At 45.8% G+C, this 17,285-nt stretch overlaps 1 protein-coding gene across 2 annotated transcripts in view; it reads left to right on the top strand.

Moving 5' to 3' along the window:
- Rbm20 (RNA binding motif protein 20) overlaps nucleotides 1-17,285 on the top strand; it is a 170,985-nt gene that overhangs the window by 137,412 nt on the left and 16,288 nt on the right. For both annotated transcript variants that reach the window (XM_050147461.1, XM_050147453.1), the window contains exons 7-10: nucleotides 898-1,029; nucleotides 7,354-7,433; nucleotides 10,423-11,092; nucleotides 16,178-16,282. In XM_050147461.1, the coding sequence (XP_050003418.1) occupies nucleotides 898-1,029; nucleotides 7,354-7,433; nucleotides 10,423-11,092; nucleotides 16,178-16,282 (987 nt within the window). The remainder of the gene's footprint in view (nucleotides 1-897; nucleotides 1,030-7,353; nucleotides 7,434-10,422; nucleotides 11,093-16,177; nucleotides 16,283-17,285) is intronic.

Here is a 17,285-nt window from a genome sequence, read left to right as displayed (position 1 = left end):
CTTCTGGGTAAATGGGCGAGTCCATTAACACGGTTTACTAGAAACTGTAGACATGGGGTGAATAGAGAAGCCCATTCCCCGTGTTTATCAGAGCAGTTAAATGAAGAGGGGGAGACCCCGTGTCAATGCTCAAACAGCTAAATAAAGAGGGGAGATGCCATGTCAATGTGCTCTGGGCTTCTTTCTTCCAAGCCACAGCAGCCTGGCCATCCTTTGAATCTAGGGGCTCGTAAGCCTCCGAGTTTTCAAATGTATTCATTTTTAATGTGACAAATGGGAGCTCACGTAGCCCTCTGGGTGTCTGCTTCTGTCTCCTGATGTTGCCACCACCAAATGGCAGCCCAAGGCCACGTATATGCACAAGAGCCCACGTGGGAATTGAGAGTTAATGGGCCCTCCCATCCCAGGAGGCCTTCCATAGGATGATGTAATTCAGGATGCACATACATAATTAAGAATAGTGTTTGGTAACCATGGAAACCAGGATAGGAGCCATCCTGTAATGAGCTCTTTTGGTGAAGTTAATAAAAAGTTCTCTTTGAATGCATGGGATCAAAGAGGGTTCTTTCTTGCGCTGATTTTTCCTCTTTATGGAGCTGTAAAACAGATCCTCCCAAGGCACAAAGTGTGCTGTCTTCATCCTTCAGCTCCACTCATTCTTTTTACATATGGAACCCTTATAATTAGCCGCTAGGCCCAGATACAGGACATTTCCAGAACATGGGGTTTTCCGGTCAGCTCCCCAAGTCCACTCTAGAAGGACCTGCAACTCCAGCTTGTTTCCATTGATTATGTCACCTGTCCTTAGGTGTTATCAGCATGGAATCCTACCTGGTCCTGATTTGTGCTCAAGGTCATTAAAGTCAAGCCCACTGTCTGTCTTACTATCCACTCCAGGCTTTCTTAGAGATGGCTTACACAGAAGCTGCCCAGGCTATGGTCCAGTACTACCAAGAAAAGTCCGCTATGATCAATGGTGAGAAGTTACTCATTCGGATGTCCAAGAGATACAAGGAGCTGCAGCTGAAGGTACAGCATATTTTCATTCAGTCGGTCACTCAGCAAGCATCAGCTGAGCCCTCTGCTCGCCAGGTATTTATCTAAGTAGTGTTGGGAAGGAAACCTTAGGAAACACCGAAAAGATGAGTCACTGATCTTGAGGATACCACTTAGAGATGGACATGACAGTCATACAAAAAAGAAAACTTCATTGAGGTAAGTACAGGAGGAAAGGCATGCTTCAGACTAGTCGGGAGCGAGGGGGATTCTGGAGTCTAGAAGGAGGAAGGAAGGAGGGGAGCTGTGTTTGGATGAGGATAAATCCACCCTTAAATACAACTTCTTGGCGGATTCAGACCTCTGCTCACACTGTCTTCCTCCAGCACTCGCCCATCTCTTGTTCTCTCTTTCATCCTCCAGAGGCGTCGGAAGCCCGTGTAAGTCCTTCTAGGGAACACTTGTCTGACTGGACCACTCTCTGACTCAGACGCATTGAGACCCACAGTGGGCGTTGGCTTCATTTTAACTTGTTCTGTAGTCTCCTTTTCTTTCCCTTTCTTTTTCTTGAGGAATGGTATAATCTACATAGAATTAATTAGTTGCAATTTACTATTAATCTCGAGTCAGATCTCATACACATTATAAAGCACCAAAAAAAGTTAAGAAATAAAATATGGACAATACCCAGAAGTCTTTGGGGCTGTCCACTCCTCTGCCTCTGAAGAACATCATTTCTGTGTCGTTCCTTTAGCTCTACCCCCTGCTCTGGTCTCCCTGAGTGGTGGAGTTTAGTTTTTTCCATTCTTAAGCATTATATGAAGGGAATCCCACTGTCTTGCTTTCACTGTTTAGCATTTATCTTCCATGTCTATTTCCATCGTTCTATAAAATGTTGTTGCAAGGCTCTGCCATTTGCTTATCTCTCTCATGGCCGATGGACTTCAGGTTGCTTGGAGACATAAACATCAGTGCTAATCTACTTGTCAAGTGTGTTCCCGTGGTCCAGATGCACATGGATAGGGTTGGAACTGTTAGACAGCCGGGCAGGCTCGCCCCAGCTCTGCTGGGTGACAGTGAGCTTGTCTCAGAGAGCTTCGTCATGGTCTGACATTCTCCTCATAGAACAAGAGACTGTAGCTGTCCACATTCTTTCTCGCCCTAATTAGTCTGACTTTTAAATTTGGGTGAGTGCTTTTTTCCATATGTTTACTGGTTCTGGTTTTCTTGGTGGCAAGTTTCTTTCCAAGTCATCTGCCTGTGATTTTCTTTCATGTTGTGTCCTCTGGTTTGCTTTGCTGTTCTCTTAACTGGAACAATTGTTCTGTTTGGGTTTATTATGGTTGCTGCCATACTGGTGTTTAAACCTACCCTCTTATTTTATGTTTCCACTCTTCCACCTAATAAGACTTTTTTCTAGTTAATTTCCATCTTTACTTGGGTCCAATTTGTTCACAACTCACAGCCCATAATTTGCCCTTAACCTTGAGGGCTGACACCAGATGACAAAGGGTAAGGTTGCTTCTAGCAAGGACAAACAGTCTAGCAAGTCAACATATGCAGACACAGAAAATACGTCAGCCCCTCACCCTAGGCCCCTCTCAGCTCCGCTCTCATTATTGCCTCTGGAGTTCCTTCCAACAGTTCTCCTTCAGGCCCAACCTGGATTCTTTCTCTGGAATAAAAGCACGAGACAGGTGGAAAGCCCCACCCTGTTCTGTTCCTAGCCAGTTCCTGTTTCCCCCCGAGGGCTGGAATTAAATTTCTACACTGAGTTCCCAGTGGAGCTTGGGCCTCCCAATGAAATGTCATAAGATTCGAATTAGGGTGAGCAACAGTAGTTTCTTGAGGTTCCAAGGCTTAGTAAGACTCTAGTGAGGGGACAGTCCGGGCTGGTGCGGAGTGGCTGTTCAAGACATCACGTGGTCTGAGTCTTGCTTCCAGCAAATATTCCCTGAGTGCCCACTGTGGGTGGTGGCTGAGCTGGTTCCATGGCATGGCAGAAGTAAGCACGTGAGGAGCTTAGTCTGATGGGCGGATAGACGTGGAAACAAAGAACCGACAAACATGTGACCGATGCCAGGCTGGAAAACGATGGCACCGTCCTAGGCTTCGCCCCTTTCTGCTTCGAGCCAACTTGCTTAACCTCTGTGAACCTCAGTGCTCAGATTAGCGCAGGACTGAACTTGAGTTCTTTGATTTTAAGCAATTTTCTTTTCAGTCTCACAATCACCATCCTCTGAGGTGTGCAGGGCGGATAATCACAGTAATTATGAGAGCACATCATAATGTATGCCTGTAATTGAGTCCTGCTACTCTGAGACAAGTAATATATTAAGCACCCTTCCATACATTATCTACTTTAATCTTGACGTCAGTCCTGCCAGACAGGTATTATAATCTCACTTTTACAGATGAAGACATTCAGTCTCATCGAAGTTCTACAACTTGCCCAAGATCGTAGTGACTAGATGATCTATGCTGAAAACGTGAGACTGTTGGCTGAGGTGGTGTTTGCCTTTAACCCCAGCACTGGGGAGACAGAGGCAGGTAAACTCTGTAAATTCAGGACCAGCTGGCCTTGTCTTGTGAGTTCCAAGTCAGTCAGGGCTACCCAGTGAGACCCTGTTTCAATAATACCAACAACAAAACAGATAAAACCTACAAATCAACAAAACAAAACAAAAAGCAAACAAATACCCTGAGACTACTTTGGGTTTGCACCAGATGTGGTGTGTGTGTGTGTGTGTGTGTGTTTCTGTGTGTGTGTGTGTGTGAGAGGTTTTTTCACTATTCACATGAAAACACAAAACAAAACGAAAAAGTAGAAATTCAGGTCTTTTTTTGTGCTCACAGCTCCCAGACAGAACACTGGACAGACAGTATTCTGACAGAGCTTCCCAAAGCTCAGCTGCATGCAGTTACCAGGGCTCCTGCCAGAATTATTCAGATTCAGCAGGTCTGGAGGAAGGCTATGATTTCTGTGCTGTCCCTCCTGGTCCTAATTTGAGTGGCAAAGGTCTGGAACATACTGTTTTCTGACCTTTGCTATGGGTTTTCAGTTCCTCATGTTGTCATACTGTCCCTCTGGGTCTTTGTGACCTTCATTCAGTATATTCCAACTGTGTAGTAATAGACTTTATGGTCCCTACATTGGCACAAATCAGTACACACACACACACACACACACACACACACACACACACACACACTGCATGTAGCAGAAACTTGTGGCAATTAAACCTGTAGATGTAGATGAAAGAATTTCTTGGCTCATGTACATGAAAATGCAGGAGTAGCTGGCTTCAGGTAGAGCTGAATTTTGCACCCAAATGAGATCAAGATGTTGTTTTATGTTCTGCTTTCTGTTATCATGACTCTGTTTTCTGAGTGCTTCATGGAATGGCTCCCAGCAGCCCCAAGCTCTCTCCTCTAGATGGCATGGACAGCGTCTGTAGCTCTAGCTTCAGAGGCCATGTCTTGTCTCCTTCAATAACAGAGAAGTAGGCTTACTCTGATAGCGCCCACAAGACCTCTGACCGTCATTCTGATTGGACTAGTTTAGCACATGTGCCTGTTCCCGAGTCAGCCTCTGTGGCCAGGGGAAGGCTGTGGTGTGATTGGCAGAATCGCATAGGGGAGGAGAATTAGCTGTACCAAGAGAGGGTTTCCAGGAAGAAGCTGAGTGGAAGGTGGCCTACAGGCTGGGAAGACCAGTCATGTCAGAAACAACTGGGGCCACATTAATAGAGCCTGGTTCTGATGAATTGCAGGCTCATATAGAGGATCTCAGCATCTTTATTAGACTTTGGAGGTTGGACGAACATCTGCAGAGCTGACAGAGGACCTAACACTGCACCCCCATCCCAGCAGCTTTCTTAGGGTGCCGTTTGTCATGCCCTGAGGCTTTCGGTGGATGCCAAACATGTCTCGTTATTCTGCCTTTCTAGGCATAGAAAGTGAGTTCCCCACGTTCAATAAACCGTGACCCCAGGCTCTGCCAGTTGGAGGACGGAACCAGGGATGCTTTGGCAGGGTTAAGACTCCAACTTCTGGTCCCTCTCTGTCAGTAGCAAGCACTTTCCTGGGACTGCTGTGAGCTTCGACTCTTGTCCTGTCTTAGAAGCCACAAAATGTATGGACAGTGAGAGCTGTGCTGGTCTACTGTGCAGCTCTTGATTGGCCACCATAGAACAGAGGAAGAAAAGTGACATTTGATGTTTGCTTCAGAAGGATTTCCAGGGTGGGAAAAGAAGGTCAGAGTACAGATCTCACAAGATTAGACAGGATTCAGTATACATTCATTCTACATTTTTGTGTGTTCAAATTGTCCTATAACAACAAGGCATCTCCAATGTCAACATAGACTGATTTTTTTCTCTTTCATTTCCACTTTTCTGGAATGATGTCCGTATTGTGACACTTGCTTCCTGAGATGACCACTCTGGCCGCCCTGCATGGGGGCTCTGTAAAACCTGTCTCCTTTATCTGCTGCCCCATAAAGCTACACTCCTCTTTTTATTCCTGCTTTCCTGGGTCTGAAAGGAACAACCAGGAAGGCATTAAGTTCCAGAAGAGTAGAAAACATTGATGTAGATAGAAGTTTCTGTCCTGCCTGATCCTGCAGCCGTTCAACCCCACAGAAACACACAGAGGCTTATATTAATTATAAACGGGTTCATCAATTAGCTTAGGTTTATTATTGACTAGCTCTTACAAATTAAATTAATCCATAATTATTATCAATGTTTAGCCACGTGGCTTGGTACCTTTTCTCAGTAAGGCATTCTCATCTTGCTTCCTCTGCGTCTGGGTGGTGACTGTGTCTCTGCCTTTCCTTTTCCCAGAATTCTCCTAGTCTGGTTGCCCTGCCTATACTTCCTGCCTGGTTACTGGCCAATCAGCATTTTAATAGCAATATTAGTGACAAATCTTTACAGTGTACAAGAGCATTATCCCACAGCACATTGACCTCTAAAACTTTTTACAAAAGACAGCCCCTGCTCAACCCAGTCTGGGGATTTTACTGTGTTCTGTAAAGTTTCTCAGTTTCAGTACATATTCTTGTCTGCTGCCTGCTTCAGTTGTTTGAGACCTGGAATTTTCCTCTTAGATGATGCATGTCTTGTCACATAGACTAGTTTGGTCCTGGTGGCTCCCATTATGTTCCTCAGCTCCATCGTGTGTCCTGTGTCTAGGGGAAGCCAGAAAGACTAGTTCAAGGGAGTCTGGACATCCCTGTCTAGGAGGAGTATGGGGTTGAAGGAAAGATTCTGGGCAGGAGCGATCTTCCCAGTCCCATCTTAGCCTTGGTGTCTTCCCAACAGCCTTGGGCTCTGCAAGGTTTGGTGCCATTCTAGCAGATATGGATGTGCATTCTGGGTTACCTGGTTACTTGCACGCGGCATTGCACGTACTTATAAAGTATCGAGGTATATACTTTCTGTTGAATACAAATACCATTTGCCTTAGTTGCTAGGCATCCTTTGGATTAGCTGGCCAAACTAGTGTAGAATTCTTGGGTCTGAATCCTTGGTTTTCATGTTTTAGAATTAGATCCACTCTCTTCTTTTTGTTTTTCTTTCCTTTGTGTCTACATCTGACAGGTGACCCCGTCCCTGGCTTGACATCTTTCCCCTGTGTCCCTAGGCTCTCACTCTGAAACCACAGACAGCCCCTCATCCATGCTCACCTTTACCAGGTGCTTCTCCCAGGCCTACTCCTGACTGTAACCCTAGCAGAGCAGCATCCATGCCTTCCTGAGAATGCAGATATCCAGTCTCTGCTCCCTAGACCTGGATGGCCCAGAATGAGATGCATGATGTTCACTAGTGTCTGAATGGCTCTGAAAGTCTTCATAAGTCACATATAGAAAGGCACAGAATAAAAGAGCTGATTAGCCTTTGTAATAAAAGTCTTTATCAACATTTGACATGGTTAATGGAGAAGTTATTTTATTTTGGTTTGTTTCTTTTGTGGCAGGGTTTTTCTATATAGCCCTGGCTGTCACAAAACTTGCTCTGTAGATCAGGCTGGCCTCAAACTCAGGGATTTACCTACCTCTACCTCCCAAGTGCTGAGATTAAAGGTGTGCACCTACCCAGTTGTGACTGAGAGTTTTTGAGTTTTAATACCTGCTTTATTAAGATATAACTCACATGCCTTGTTTCCTGGGCCCTCAGACCTACTCTGGTTCCCTCATGCTCACACTCCTCACTTTTTGGATCAATCCTTTTATCTTTCCTGCAAAAACATATCATTTCCCTCTTAGTGGGCTGGGCAATAAACAAGGCAGGACAGAGCTGCTTCCCCCTGATGGCAGCAATACTCTCTAATGATCTCTCTGACTTTGTCTAGAAACCTGGGAAAAATGTGGCTGCTATCATCCAGGACATCCATTCCCAGAGGGAGAGGGACATGTTCCGAGAAGCTGACAGGTGAGGCTCTGGGCCTTAGGGCAGAGGCCTGGAGGTTAGATTATCTTCTAGCTTCTGGTTCTTACAGGATGTCTTGGTTAGGTTAATACTGAGATGAAACACCATCACCAAAAGTCATGTGGGGAGGTAAAGGTTTATTTTACTTACACTTCCCTTAGACAGTTCATCAGCCAAAGTGATTGGGAGCTTGCCTTTCTCTGTCCCGCCAGCCAGTTCCCAAATCACAACACAAAGGCTTATTATTAATTATGGAAGCTCAGCCTTAGCTCAGGCTTGTTTCTAACTGACTCCTATAACATGAATTAACTATTCATTTCTGTGCTGCCACATGGCTCATGGCTTTTGCCTCTCCTTCAGCATGTCTGGCTTCCTCTGCATCTGGCTGATGGCTCTACCTTCTTCTTTTCAGTGTCCCCTCTGCCCCAAATCCTGTCTAGATATTGGCCGTTCAACTTTTTATTGAACCAGTGCAAGTTACACACCTTCACAGTGTATGAAAAGATTATTCCACAACATTTCTCCCTTTTTGTCTAAATAAAAAGGAAAAGTTTTAACTCTAACACAGTAAAACTATATATAATAGGAACAATTATCAGTTATTATATAAATTGAAAGGAAATGTATTAACTGTAATAAATGAAAGTATTTATAATAAGAACACTTATCAAGCAAGAATATTTCACAATGTCCAATCCATATTCATTTGACATATTTAGAGAAAAGACTCCATTACCTATCCTATCTTGATGAATTCAAGTTTTATACCTAAACCATTTTATTATACCTTGTATTACCATCCTAAAAATATCTTTTTAGATAAACAACTTGTGCCTTTATGTTTTTTTAACTGTATAACATTTACATCTCTTGTGTAAGGGTCTTTTTAAAACTTGGTAACAAGAAAAACTCTAAAAATATAACTATCTAGTCTTCAGTCTCCACCAGAGACCCAAAAAGAATAAAATGTTAACTGAGTAAACAGGAAGTTCAGAGAAAGCAACTTCCAAAACTAAGAAACAGCAGAGATATCTGGTTGCCTGGACAGTCGCCCTAAGGTTCTTTTGTAATATTGGGGCATCTTTCTTCAGCTTACAGGCCTAGACTATCAGATAGGCTATCAGCAGTATTATGAAGGAATTTTGCCTTATCTTGGCAAAGTTCAATAGTCTTTTTTTTTTTTTCGTGTTCTGCTTGTCCAGTTTTTACAGCAAACTGTTAGCAGTCAAGGCAAAAACAGTTTCTTGCCCAAATGGCTAGTTTTGCCACATTGAAAGTAAATTGAGTTTCTCTGATGCCCATCATCTTCTCTGAAGTAAATTGTATATAGTAGTCACTTCCTGATTTTTCAGGAGCTGAATGTAGGTATAGAAGTAAGAATGTAGCTGATTCCTTGAACATTGGTTCCAGATACTAAATGCATGTAACTTCCCAACTAATTTCTTTCAACTGGCTTTTATAACCCTTAAGATGGGAAAACAAGGGCTGGAGAGATGGCTCAGTGGTTAAGAGCATTGCCTGCTCTTCCAAGGGTCCTGAGTTCAATTCCCGGCAACCACATGGTGGCTCACAACCATCTGTAATGAGGTCTGGTGCCCTCTTCTGGCCTGCATGCATACACACAGACAGAATATTGTATACATAATAAATAAATAAATATTAAAAAAAAAAAAAGATGGGAAAACAAAACTAGGCCTGTAGTCTCCTGAGTGGCCACAGGGGGTGCTCTAACCTAACTGTAGAGGACAGATGTCCAGACTTTCCAAGTTGGCTAACAGACTGTCCTAGCCAATAAGAGGGGTAGCTCTGGGTCCTGGAAGTGAGGGATAGATACATTGTTGCTCTCCATTTGCATGAGGGATACATTATTGCTCTCCATTTGAGTGAGGGATACATTGTTGCTCTCCATTTGAGTGAGGGATACATTGTTGCTCTACATTTGCTAACCACATGAAGCTGTTGGGTCCTTTTAGGGTATCAGGTGTGTGATTCAGGTGATCTGCTTAGCAATCAGACTTCAGAGAGCATGCGAGTGTTCAGAATAGGGATTTTTATTTGTCTGATTTTTTTTTAATTTAAAATGATGTTTTCTTGGGGTTTTAATGGTGTGTAAAAGGCAGACAGATCATGGCATCTGTAGTTATGTGGCAGTATAGAGTGTGGAGACTATTGAAACTGGGCTCTGAACCTTAGGCAGATCTACTTCCTGAGGGTGTTCATGTCTTCATCTCAGATTTGAACAGATCTGAGTTCTGAGACCTTTTCTAACCCTTAGATGTCTTCCTGATTTTCTGTTTTGTGGATCTCTGAGCCTGCCTCCTCACTCATGCCGCAACGCCACTTCCATTCCTAGACTCTAAACTACTTATAATGTGGCCTAAATGAGAGGAACAAAAGGAGGCTAAGTCGCCTATATTCTGATGGGGTCCAAGTGGAGGAGTGTCTTCAAGTCTTAGAAGCAAGCAACATTGGATCTGGGTTAGGCAGTGTCTCTGAGGGTAGACATGGCAACCTTGCTTCTTAGCCCTTTTCTCAGAGCCCTCACCCTGTATATCCCCAGGAGAAGACTCTTCTGGGGCCTGTACCCCTGAACAGAGCTCCCTAGAGGAAGCAAAGTAGGACTGAACCAAATATATTCATTCTTCCCAGCTCCTAGGAGCAGACTGTAAGGGAGGGGGCAGAGTGACTTAGGAAGAAATCCATACCCATAAGTCAAGAGGGAGGACAGGCTTGTTCATGGCCACTCTGTGTAGTGCTGGGTTGTGACTTGTGACTGAGAATGCCCAGGTGGGTAGGTGGTTCCAAGGATATCTCTGAGGGGACCTCTGTGTGTCTACATCTGGGTGAATGGTATGTAGTTGTGACCGATGAATGCCCAGGTGGGTAGGTTATGCCAAGGCTTTTTCTGAGAGGAACTGTGTGTGTCTACATCTGGGTGATGTGGGGTATGGGTTCTGCAGCTTCTGAACACTGTTTCTTCCCTTCCTCCCAGATACGGTACAGAGCGGCCCCGGTCCCGAAGTCCGGTGAGCCGATCACTGTCCCCGAGATCGCACACTCCAAGCTTCACCTCGTGCAGCTCTTCCCACAGTCCGCCAGTCCCCTCTCGGACTGACTGGGGCAACGGCCGGGACTCCTGGGAGCACTCCCCCTATGCAAGGAGGGAAGATGACCGAGAATCCGTTCCCTGGAGGGAGAACGGCGAAGACAAGAGGGACCGGACAGATGTTTGGGCACATGACCGGAAACACTACCCCAGGCAGATGGACAAAGCTGAACTGGATGAGCGACTTGAAGGAGGGAGGGGCCACCGGGAAAAGTACCTGAGGTCAGGGTCCCCCAGCCCACTCCATTCTTTGTCCAGCTACAAAGGTCGGGACGATGGCTACTATCGAAAGGAACCCAAAGCCAAGTTGGACAAACACGCCAAGCAGCAGCAGGAAGTACCAGGAAGGTCCAGGAGGAAAGAAGAGGCCAGACTGCGGGAAACTAGACCCCCTCACCCAGAGGACTCGGGCAAAGGGGATGAACTGGAACCCAAGGTCACTAGGGCCCCTGTGGGTGCGAAGTCCAAGCAGAGTGAGAAAAGTAGAGCCAAGAGACCTGACAGAGACCAAGAAGGAGCTGATGACAGAAAAGAAAGCGGAACAGCAGAGAATGAGGTAATAATGCAAATGTGCCCCTGGGGTGACCCTGGGGAAGGTACGGCTGGCCCAGAGGAAGATCCCAAGGCTCGTATGCTGATAATGAGCATGCACGGAATGAATGAATGTTCTCAACTCTTTGCCAGGTGCAGAGCAGTGCACTGAGGACCCTCGATAACGACACCACTTACTCGTAGCAGCCCTACCAAGTTAGGTCATTATTAACACAGAGGAGGAAGGAAAAGCACCCAGTGTGATGCCCTTTGACCAAGGCGACTGGGTTGGGACAGCCAGAGTAGTAGCTAGTGATTGAGTCCCACATGGCCCTTGTTGCCTTCACTACAAGTTAAGGAGAGACTTGATGGAAAGACCCTTTGTAGTTCTGTGTGCCCAGGGTGGAGTGTTCCTGGGTGGTGGCACCCACAGTTGCCCAAGGGAGATTAGATCTTTGATTCATTCTGTGCACCTGCCAAAACTATCTCTGATCCAGAGCTCCAAGGACAGGTGAGGACAAGTGGCCGCCACCCCCTAAATTATACTTTGAGCTCAAGCATGGTGAGCTTCTCCGGATAAAGGACTTTAATTTCATTTTAATAAAGGCCCATTGGAACCAGCTGGCACATATATCCAACTTGACTTGCATTCCCTTTTAGCTGAGGCCTCCTATTAAACATGGGTGTGATCATAGAGTTTTAGGGATTTTCACAATTCACTGAATCCTTGAAATCCTCTGTGCATATTTTCTAGGAGTTCTGACCTAGGAGTGGGTGACAGTCCAAACAAGGAGTCCAACTCATAATTCCATGAACACTGAAGAGTCACTTTGGGCTGTTCTCCAGCCTTCATTCCCCCATGTTTGGGAGAGGAGTCAAGTGTGGGTCTAGGCACAAGAAATGCAAGGTGAATAGGACATAGTGCATGTATGGCAGAGGCCGAGGTCCAACAGACATGAAACAGTCTGCACATAATAGAACCCAAGCTGGAATTTCCAGTGGACCAGCAGTTCTCTGTAGGCAATTAACAGTGCAGAATAAAAGCGGCATGTAGATGGTATTTGAGCTGGGTATTGAAAATGGACAAAAACCAGTTTGGTGCTCTTGGTAGGAGATGCAGCAAGCAAAAGTGGAAACAAACAACTGTTATCAAGAATATCCAATGTGGCTGCATTTCTAGGACATATTTAAAGGTTCTATTTCTAAACATAAAATCACGATTCTGCTAGAAACATGTGAAAGTTTATTATTAGCTCCTGCATTACATCTTAGCCACATATGATGTAAAGTCTGCCCAAAGGAGGGGCTAATGAACAGGCAGCTTATAGAAGCAATCAGCATAAGGATTTGCTAGTGAGATGTAACTGGTGTCTTCCGCAGGACCCAGGGAATCAGCTGCATCGTCACTGGATAAAACTCATTTGCATCTTGATGAGTAAGAAGCATTTGCATCAGGACTAGTGATCAGTTTTCAGCACAGATGTAAAATCACAAAAGGCTTGACCACCAAAGAATCTGATACCTTAGAAGGATGAGGTAAACAAATGCCTAACGTTCTATTAGGATACCAGGCCTGGGCCTAGTGGCACAGATCTCGAATCCAGAGAGGTAGACCGAGGCAGGAGGATCGCAAGTTCAAGGGCAGCCTGGGCCACTTAGTGAGACCCTGCCTCATATAAAAATGTGAATGGCTAGGATGAAGCTCAATGGTGGAGCATTGCCTACTTATAGGAGGCCCTGGATTCAACCCCCAGTTAAATAAATATTAAGTAGATAAATAAATAAAGGACAGGGAGTTTTACCAGTAATCTTTTCTGTCCATTTCGAAGTCTTGCCATACTTTCTCAACTGGCAAAACAGGAGCTGCAGAGGAGGTGAGACCAGAGCGGTGGGTGTGGTAGACTCGCCTGTGCCCTGTTGAAGACTCATGCTGGGTCTGAGAGCCTGGTTGTCAGCTGGTATTTTTAAGAAGAGGGTACACTTTTAAAAACTGTATCCCTGGGCTCTGTGTTTGTGAATTCAACCAACCACAGGTTGGAAATATTTTGGGGAGAAGTTTTGTCTCGAATGAACATCTACAAACTTTAAAAACCATGTTATTAGACATAACAAGACATTAGACATTAGACAAGAAGACAGTAGAATAACTTCATATAGTGTGTGCATGGCACTAGGGATAAAAAGCAAACCAGAGGTGATTTAAAGTTTCTGTCGGGGATCTGTGTGGGTTATAGGCAAATACGAGGCCATTTTATATAAAGTCCTTTTATATAAGGGCCTTAGGCACCTGCAGACCCTGGCATGAGAGAGGAATCTGGAACCCCCCACCCCAGACACCATAGGGCAGCTGTATTTGCTTAGAAGTAGTCAAGGAGTTGGGGGTGTCTCAGTGTCTCAAGGAAAGACCAGCAGTATGAGTTGGCGGGCCTTTGAATATGATTCTCCTCTCCCCAGAAGTCTGCTCCTCTTGTTCTTAGCATCTTTGCCTTTACTTATGGCTGCTGTATAACATCCCAACACTGCACCCCACTTCTGTCTCCTCCTACCTTTCTGAGCTCAGAGTGATCTGCACACCCAGCACTTAGCATCCTTATTTAACACAGTATCTGCCCTCACCCCACAACCCCCAAACATAATCTCCACAGTGCAAGAATCTTTTGTGTTCACAGCCACGTCTCTGTCCTTGAGCAGAGCTTGGCACAGAGTGGGTGTTGAATAAGCATCTGTGGAAGAGGCGGTGACTTAGAGGCACAGGCCTGACTCCTGAGAACCTCGCCACACTCGTCTCTGTTTCGGTGCTCTTTGCTAAGTAGGTATGATCACTAGGCTGCAATTGTGTCATAGTGAGCTTGTGCTCATGACAGACCCTCTGAAATCTCTACAGGGGCAGAAGCCCTGTGTGTTTCTCAGTGGGAATGGGTGGCCGAATCCAGATCTGACCTTAGAACCCCAGAAAGAAATCAAGTCACTGAGAAAGGATGAGGGAAAGAGGTTCCGGTCCATCCTTCTAGAAGGGAGGCGTCAAGGACCACAGATGTGTCCCAGGAAGCCAAGCCAGTGATAGTGGGATGGGTAAAGCCAAGCAAAAGGTGGTGTGACTGGTGGAGAAGGCCAATCACTGCTCAGCTCCAGAGGGTGACGGCCATGCTGAGGGCTGCCCCTCCCGCTCTTTAGAGCAAGACCCAGCTCTACAGATCGGCATGGAGTCTCCCATGCTTTAGAAAGTCCAGGGTGAGGAAGAGGGCTCAGTGGGTATGTTGTTTCATTGCAAGCATTGCTCCAGAACTCAGGTAAAGGTGGATGTAGTAGTGTGTATCCTTAATCACAGTGATCCAGTGACGAGATGGGAGGGGCAGCCAGGAGAATCTCTGGAAGCATATGAGCCAGCTAGTACAGTCCCAAGGCAAACAACAAAGATGACTTGTCTAAAATGAGGTGGAAGACGAGGACTAATACCTGAGCTGTCTTCTAATGTACACATGCGTGTACACATGCATGCATGCTGTGCACATATGTGCCTGCACACAAACATGTACATACACATATGCATGTGGGCACTGTGCACGCATGTATGCACATAAATACACAAGAACTACACCTGTAAGTCTCACACAGCTAGAAGCTTGCAGTAGGCAAACCCCTGGCGATGGGAGGAGCAATCTCGAGGAAGAAATAGAAAAACCACTTGTGCTCGGTTCAGAGACCCCCAGCATGCTGGGACTCTCTGAACACTCTGAAGAGGCCAAGTCACTCTTCATGTGAACAGAAGAACACCGGGTGATGCCAAGCAGGAGAGCTATAAGATGATGTCAGGAACTGCAATGGACTCAAGGCTTCCCTGTGAGATTTGAAGGAAGGCTGCGTATTTGGGGAGTGGAAAGGAAGGTTGGACAGAGGGAGCAACTTGTGCAAAGGGTACTGTGTGGCTGGAGGCCAGTGCGGTTGGAACAGTGTACTGCATGGATGTCTTGGAGGGGAGATGCGTTTGTCCCTGGGAGCCACATCGGGAAGGGCCTTGTGTGCAGATTAAAGATGCAGAGTCCTCAGTGGAAGGGGAAATAAATGAGATCTTCTGACAAGAAGGTGCCCGGGGGATGTGAGTCTTTTTCCATTTTAAGAAGATCCTTTTGGGTTGCCTTGTAGAAAATAGATTTGCGGGGAGGGTAGAGATCAGAAGAGATTGAAGCTGAGCAGATTTCCTGGCTCTGGTGGCAATACCTGCGCACCACCATTGAGACCTGCTGTCTTGGTCTGTGAGGTGGGGAAGTTGGGTATGGATTCTGTTGGTCTGTTACTCAGGAGGTGTCCTTCTCATCTAGAGCTGTCTGTAGAGCAAAGAGAAACCCGGAAAGCCTCTTCCCCCGCTCTTTCTTAGTGGGTTTTCTAGCAAGAGGTTCTGGCTACATCATTAAGTCTGTCCTTTGCTCTCCAAGCTTGACTGGGATGGGAAGTTTTACTGTATTGACTCTGCCTGCAAGAACTACTTGTGAACGATAGTTTATTTTCATAAGGAATGGCCAGGGATGATTTATGCAGGTTTACAGTTCCAGTTGGGTGACAACTCCCTTCCTGCACACAAGGAGATGAAGGGATAACGTGTGTGGTGTGTGTGTGTGTGTGTGTGTGTGTGTGTGTGTGTGTGAATGGAAAAATAGCAGGAAGGAGGGAGTGTGCTTGGTTTACAGTTCCAGTTGGGTGACAACTCCCTTCCTGCACACAAGGAGATGAAGGGATAACGTGTGTGTGTGTGTGTGTGTGTGTGTGTGAATGGAAAAATGCCTTTGGAAGGAGATGTCACCATAGTGGACGAGTCTTGCCTGCCCAAGACAGGTCACTTTTAGCTTCTTATAGTCATCCTCACTGCAAACCCTGAAAGCCAATGGGCAGCTTTCAAAATGTCTTTCTGTCTATCTGTCTGTGTGAGTGAGCAACTTCTTTCTGAGCTTCAGTGTTACAGCACTGTGAGGGATAGGGGAAAAGCAGGTAGAACTGCCTCTCTCTCTCTCTCTCTCTCTCTCTCTCTCTCTCTCTCTCTCTCTTTCTCTGCATTCCCTCTTTCTCCTGCCTCTGCTCACTCTTGGTCCTGTTTACTCTCTTCTTCTCTTGTTAGACTGGTACTGAGGAACAAGAAGGCACGGAAGCAAGCCCTCCACCAGCCGGCAGACAGGGGGAAGGGACGGAGTCCTCTGAGCCAGAAAACACGAAGACAAGGAAGGTAAATTTGTCCCCATCTTGTGGGTGGTGTCATGTATTAGCCCCAGGGACTCAGTCACAGGAGTCAGTCATGCCTGACAGTGGCTGCGTGGATCATGTGTCCATCTCCACAAGCGCTTCCACCAAGGCCTTGGCGCTTCCTGGTGGAATGGCTCGGTGAGGTCTTTAGACATCTTCACTGGGGAGATCTTCAGCCACATATCTGGGCTCTGCCTCCCTCACCAGCAACCTGACTGTGACGCTGAAAGAAAACGTATGCCCAAAAAAGATTCAGGCTTCAGAGCCAGGCTCCCAAAATAGGCAGGTCCCTTAGTGGGCCGGGGACACAAGTACTCAAGCTGGAGGCCTGGCCACAGCAGGCCCAGACCCTGAGATCAACAAGATCTATTCCTTGTTTTGTAAAAATTATTTTTACTGAGTTAAAAATCAAAATCCAATTACCGTCCTCCTGGGCTGGGCTTCCACAGGCAAAAGAAATGTCCTTGGATGACAGCCAGCTTCATGCCTTTCCGGTCAGGGGAAACCACCCTCCCGAATCTGTGTGCCAAGCCGTAGGCTGCTGGGAACTCCAAGGGAAAAATACAGGAGGGCAGCTGTGAGCGTGGAAGTTGCACCTTTGCTGAGAGGGAGGGAGTTGGGAGGATGTTTGAGAGTGGTTTTTCTTTTAGAGGTGTCCGCACATACACAGAAACAGCTTGATAAGTGTTTAGCATTTATAGCTTATTCATTCAGAGACATTTACTGTTACATAGCAAGGTTAGGTAATCTTTGTGTGATTTTTTTTTAATTTTCAAAACACGTTTATTTATGAAATCATTTGAAGTTGACCTGCATAATTTCAACAAGCGCTTCATTGGGAAAAAAATACCTTTGTGTCATTTTAAACATGGCAGATTGAGCATCAAGGGCTTATTCTGGAGCCTGTGCCAATTTAGGTGCCGTCCTGAGCATAAATGGATAAAGTGAGACTTGAGGGGCTCACATTCCCTAAGTACCCAGTAAAG

This window comes from Alexandromys fortis, unplaced genomic scaffold (genome assembly GCF_014885135.2).
Source record: "Alexandromys fortis isolate MF-2015 unplaced genomic scaffold, M_Fortis_MF-2015_v1.1 scaffold_16, whole genome shotgun sequence".
NCBI lineage: Eukaryota > Metazoa > Chordata > Mammalia > Rodentia > Cricetidae > Alexandromys > Alexandromys fortis.
This window is presented reverse-complemented; position numbering and strand designations above follow the sequence as displayed.